The sequence below is a fragment of the Esox lucius genome, chromosome 1 (assembly GCF_011004845.1).
Source record: "Esox lucius isolate fEsoLuc1 chromosome 1, fEsoLuc1.pri, whole genome shotgun sequence".
Classification (NCBI taxonomy): Eukaryota; Metazoa; Chordata; class Actinopteri; order Esociformes; family Esocidae; genus Esox; species Esox lucius.
This window is the reverse complement of record NC_047569.1, coordinates 28698086-28704320: the sequence shown is the minus strand read 5'-3', so window position 1 is coordinate 28704320 and position 6235 is coordinate 28698086. Positions and strand designations below refer to the sequence as shown.

Sequence of the window (6235 nt, the reverse complement as noted above, 5' to 3'; positions counted from 1 at the left end):
TGGGGTCATTTAGAAATGTCCTTGTTTTTGAAAGAAAATAACATCAAATTGATCAGAAATACAGTTTATACATTGGTAATGTTGTAAATGACTGTTGTAGCTGGAAACAGCTGATTTTCGATGAAAGGCCAATGATCAGAAACCAAGAGGCGACTTATCAATTTATTTTAATGGACAAAGAATTAGCTTTTCATTCAAAAACAAAGCCATTTCTATAAGTGACCCCAAACCTATGAAGAGTACTGTACAAAATTCAAATTTTATGCAGTTTCTCCAATCAGCGCTTCTGGAGTTCAAAGGACATAAATGCGTCCAATTTTAAAACTTCACAACAGGTAACTTCTAAATCAAAACTATAATGAAAATGAAGTAAAGCGTTACATTTCTAGGGGTTCCAATGTGACGAATCGTCCCGCTGTCAGCTACATTGGCCATGGAGACAGTGGTAAGTAGGGTTCGGTACCGGTACCCAACGGCACCTTTTTTCGGTACTTTTGTAACGCTAATGTTAGCTGCGGCTGCTGCGGCCGACTTGGCTTTAATGCCATCAAATACGGAACACGCTTCAGCTTTAAGAAATATTTTGTCAGGTTTTGAAAAGCGTAACCACACTTCGGCTCCTCATTGCCCTGACTCTGTTGGTGTTGAACATTGAACAAGCTGCAGGGGTGAGGTAATCTGGCTCTCGTAGTCTGGCTCAAATTTTCTCTCTACTCTCTCACCCAGCTCTCAGATACCAACATTTGGCACCGATAGATTTTACGTGAACCGGTCCTCGGTATACCGTCGTTAACCCTTAAAAGTACAGTAACCCTTAAAAGTACCGTACCCAACCCTACCACTGACGCTCTCCAAAACCTGTTTATAATGCACAAACATATTCTCTTAAAAAAATAATAAACCTCAGTACCAGCAACCTTTTGTAACACTGTAAAAACGTTAAGACAGTAGCCTACACAAGTGACACAATTATGAACAATAAGACTCGAAATGACTGAATAATTCAAGCACAAAAAAAATTTAATTGCTACTGGCCTACAAGTGTTTGTTTGGAAAAGCAATTATTTCGGATTGCTATGTAAAAAATAATACATATATTTCAAATATATTCACTTATTGTAAAAATGTTGAGTAAGAGAGAGTAGGAGAGAGACAGCAAGAGAGAGAATGAGAGAGGGGAGGGGAGGGCAAGAGATTAGTATTTTAATGACTACTTTCAACCTTTGTCATTTGCTGTCTCCTCCGTAACTTGTGATTTTCCTTGGAGTTCATTGTTAATTTGTTTCAGACAGTAATCCTAGTTGTTGTACATGGTGATTTGGTTTATAGACGACTGAAAGCTGAGATATCTGTGTGAGAAGTCGAGAAAATGAACAGAATTGTCATTAATGGTTTGCTCGTCTTCCTCGGCATTTTGACCAAAGTGGAGGGTCAAGGTAATGTGAAGTTATTTTTCCCTGTCCTTTTTTCAGCAGGATTTAACCTTTCCATATTACTGTGAACATCATTTTACCTTTCATTGCCTCAAAACGTCTGATAAATACAATTCTACATAAACCTTAAAAATCTTTTAGTATCTTTATATGTGTATGTCCTATATGCATCTGTCTAATCATATTTGTGCTCTATTTTAAATATTGTTTGAGAACATGTTGTACATCTATTTTCTGAACATAAAAGCAAGTTAATTGAATTTGAGTGTGTTTTTACACACTATATTATGTGAAGCCTAGCGCTTTCACATGATATATTACTACTCTATAGAATCTTTACTCGAAAAAAATAGTGTTCTTTACTTCAAAATTGTGAGGAAACACCTGTATGTTCTTAGAGGGAACATTTTGAAGGGTTTTGTGAATAAATATTTATGCTTGTTACTCAAACTACCTTAAAAAGGGGTTATTTGAAAAACCCTTTCAAAGGGTTCTTGGAAGAACTTATAGGGGTTACTCAACGTTTCAATGTGAAGAACCCCTAAAGTGCCATACACGAGCCTTTTCTTTTTAGAGTGTGGTTGTAGACAGAGGATAAATAAATGTTCCTTGCACTCCTTGTGTTTTCTCAATGTAGGGGATGTGACCTTCTGGAGAGACAAGTACACATTGACCTGTCCTGAAATAGGAGAATGGTATGTAGACAATGAACTAATTCAGGCTGAAGCACGCAGTTTTGATCCCATAGAAATAGGCAACACACGATCCTACCATTGTCAATATGGAAAGGAAAACATTAAACATCTATTCTATATTCAAGGAAGGGGTGAGTGAATGTTTCCTAATAACAGCATCTTTTGATTTCACAAATGTCATCTGCTTTTCAATCCTGTATTTAAGAGCACTTCATGATTATTATAATAGCTATGTTTCTTCACAACTCACTGAACATTAACAAACATTACTACTTACTGGACATTAACATACTTCACAACTCACTGAACATTAACAAACATTACTACTTACTGGACATTAACATACTTCACAACTCACTGAACATTAACAAACATTACTACTTACTGGACATTAACATACTTCACACCTCACTGAACATTAACAAACATTACTACTTACTGGATATTAACATACTTCACACCTCACTGAACATTAACAAACATTACTACTTACAGGACATTAACATACTTCACACCTCACTGAACATTAACAAACATGTAATTTTTCTTACTGCACACTCTATTAAGAGGTTTTCTCTCACTGAATGCACTGAACCCCTCTTCGGGTCCATCCTCTAGGATCTGCTTTATCCTACAATATGTTAATCTCTGTGATGCAGGTTGTGAGAACTGCTACGAGGTGGAAATGAATCAAATTGCCATGGTCATTGTTGGGGACCTGATATTGACTGGAGCTGTCATCCTGATTGTGTACTTCTGGGCTCAGAAGAAGTCTGGACCTGCAACATCCCAAAAACGTACATTCTTGTTAGATTCACCAGCCACACAAATACAGCTCCGGAAAAAATTAAGAGACCACTGCACCCTTTTCTTTCCTTTCCAAAAAAAGTCAAAAAGGAAGGTTTGAGGAACAGAAGGGTTAAAATTAAGAGATCACTACAAATTTGAACACTTCTGTTCCTCACTCAAAATTTTCTTTTTAACTTCTTTGGGAAGGAAAGAAAAAGGTTCAGTGGTCTCTTCATTTTTTAAGCTGTATATGATCCATCCACCATACAGTGGGTCTCGACACTGAGTTTTAGCTTTGTGTATATAGGTAGGTCTAACTGTGTGTTTGTGTGCTATAAGCATTCAGTATTGTGAATAGTTCATTTATTTTTCCCGTAGCAACTTCTCGCTCACGAGGTCAGGCCCCAGTGGTGTCAAATGTTGACTATGAGGTATGTCTTCCATATTTTTATTTCTCTGTCTGTCCATCTCTCCATCTTTCTGTTATTTCAACGTATGTATTGGTCATTTAGCAGACACACTCATCCCGAGTAATTTAAAGGGGCAATTAGGTTTAACAGTATTGCACACAGAAATAATGATACTTCTCTAATGGATACCGATCTACGAATCTTAATCTGTGTATCTAACTTAAACGTACATGTAGCTCTGACCCAAACCAATCTGTGTGGAATAGGGGGCCCTGTTACACATGTACTACTGGAGTAGGAGCCACTGTTCATTTAGCAAACACTCAGTTCTCTTTCCCCAATTCCCTCTGAAATAGCATGAAATGACAAACTTACTTGTTAAAAAAGCACACAGAAAAAATGTAATCCAAGTAATTTGACAAGACAACTGTTAACAGTTTGTCCTCCTTGAATTAACCACAGCCTCTAAAGGCCAATTAGTGAATTTTGTAAATGCCTGTCACAGTCGAGCGGGAAGGACACTAGGCACAGAGCGAAAACAGGGAAGCATCCTTTTATTATAACACACAAAAAATAACAACCGGAGTAGCAAACCACGACCCGAGGCAAAACACAAATGGCACAAACAATGATCCACAACTGAAAGATCCAAAAGGGCAAAATAGTCCCCAATTAGAGGCAACGTGGGGCAGCTGCCTTTAATTGGGGCCAATCAAAACAGCAGCGTGGAGATGCCTAGAGGCACCTCTGCAGTCAGGCTCTAACTGTGGGCCTCAGGCGCATAATTGATATTCTTGAGAAGACTTCCAAAATACTCTTAATCTTTTGCATAATATATGTTCATATGAGTCTTGAGAGGGTCTGCAACATTTGTACAAATTATCAGTTAATATATGAATATACTTAACTGATTTATATGCATTCATGTGCTAGGCCACATTCAAGAAAATGTTTATTGGTCAAAATCTTTGACAAATGTAGAGATTGGTCTTAGGCAAATTATATTAGTTGTCGGCACTAATCTGATAAGATATTGCATTGATTCATTTTGGTCAATAGATGCTACCAATTAAGATTTGTAACTGTTAATGTTTTTGCCTGAACACCCATTATGTCCTGAGTTAGGTGTTACCCTTCTGAGTATATGGACCTATCAAGCCAATTTCATAATTTAAGGTGCATATGATTTCAGTAAAGGCGCATGTCCTTGCAAAGTTTGTCTTCTCTCTCAATGTAATTTCTGAAAGGTTGTATGTCTATGGCAGGACACATTGTTTACTGACATTTTGTCAGTCTGATATCACTCAACAAACAGATACATTTTTTAATTAATACTTTTTTGCCCGACAGCCACTCAGACATGGAGACCGCGGCAAAAATATCTATGCTGTGCGCAAGAATGAGACAAAGGAATGAGACTGATCTCTTACCAGACCACACCTTTCCACCATGAGCACCAGCTGAATGTACTCACTTTGGTCTCACTTGATCTCCAGTTGAATCGTGGCCAACATTCATGGTTAGAAGCATTTACCAGCAACAAAAGTCACCGCAAGTCAATACTTGGAAAAAGGTCAATTCTGAAAATGCTTACCTATACTAATGTTTGTCCTGTACAATCAACTTCAGGAGGTTTACAAGTACCAGTACTTTCCCCAATAGATCACAGCTCACAGTACGTCAAGGCTGCTAAATCTGCGAATACTCCTGTGCAACCAATTTACAACCAAGTCGTGTTGACCAATAAATTTGCAGAGGTCATCATGGTTACAGACAGGCTTAGCTGAGCAACAAACCACGGACAAAGTTGATGGTTGTTTTTTATTAAAAGTATAAATTGGAGGACCCCACTAAAGGACTGTGGTTGTGGAAAACAAACATAAGCATGTGTATGTTACGTATTTTCAGCATGTACCTTTTTCAATGTACTTTTCACATCCTGCTAGGCTAGCGCATCCTGCTAACGATAATCACTGCTGAACTCAAGATCAAACAAGTTGAGTATATACATCTAGTGCATAGGTCTTCAACCCTCTCCTGGCGATCCCCCAGCCATCTCACAGTAAATTTTTTCCCCTAAAATAGCTCACCTGATTCAGCAGGTAAGGGCTTGTTAATTAGTTAATAAGTTGATTCAGGTGTGCTAGCTCTGGGATACATCTAATAGATGGAATGTCTGGGGGGTCTCCAGGAGAGGGTTGAAGACCTATGATCTAGTGAGAAGGATCTGTAGTGTGAAGGTTTAGATGTAAATAGTTATTTCTTTGATGTGCCTGAGTAGGATTTTATACTTGATCCTAGTAAAAATATAGTAGTGGTAGTTCGACATAATATAATGTTATCAGTGTTGTAAGATGTCAAATTGTTAATCTTATCAAATGCACAGTTCTGTTTTTAAGTCTACGGTACCGATTGACCTTAAATCATACCAAGAAAGTATGTCTAGTACTATGTACTGTGAAATGCAACCATAGCTTGTAGCCAGTTAGTACTGTTTTATGTATATCAATAGAATGTATTTGTCTCTCTTGAAAACAATAAAGATTGTACATATACAACCTGTCATGCCTTTCAAGGCCATTAAGGTATTTTGTTGACCTTTAAGCCACGTTTTCCGAGTGACAGAACCCCAGATCAACCCCAAACAAACCTATTTAGGTTAGTTCTATGTAGGCCGGATAGGCGTGACCCTGATTGACTCAAGGAAGCGTCGGGACATACCAGCAGTCCCCATTGACCCTGACTGATAGCACATCTCCTGTTGGGCCGGGAACCATTACTTCTGCTTTGTGGACTTTCTGACACAGTCACCCCATTAAAAGTGCACTGGTCGCGTCATCATCCATCCAAAACCTCTTAACAGCTGAAAAGTTGAACCCTGCAAACCAGTCATTGGTTTAGAAGACAT

General features: G+C 38.2%; 1 protein-coding gene across 1 annotated transcript; it reads left to right on the top strand.

Annotated features, from left to right (window-relative positions):
• The first annotated feature begins 347 nt into the window (after positions 1-347).
• LOC105011076 (T-cell surface glycoprotein CD3 epsilon chain) lies at positions 348-5403 on the top strand. The gene is made up of 6 exons (XM_010870866.3): positions 348-445; positions 1330-1436; positions 2071-2259; positions 2788-2925; positions 3296-3348; positions 4678-5403. The coding sequence occupies exons 2-6, from the start codon at positions 1370-1372 to the stop codon at positions 4741-4743; spliced, it is 513 nt and encodes a 170-aa protein (XP_010869168.1). The 5' UTR covers positions 348-445; positions 1330-1369; the 3' UTR covers positions 4744-5403.
• The last annotated feature ends 832 nt before the right edge of the window (positions 5404-6235 follow it).

Coding starts and splice junctions, on each gene's coding strand:
- LOC105011076 (XM_010870866.3), top strand. CDS start 1,370: ATGAACAGAATTGTCATTAATGGTTTGCTCGTCTTCCTCGGCATTTTG. Junction 1,437..2,070: donor GACCAAAGTGGAGGGTCAAG/GTAATGTGAAGT, acceptor TTCTCAATGTAG/GGGATGTGACCTTCTGGAGA. Junction 2,260..2,787: donor ATTCTATATTCAAGGAAGGG/GTGAGTGAATGT, acceptor TCTGTGATGCAG/GTTGTGAGAACTGCTACGAG.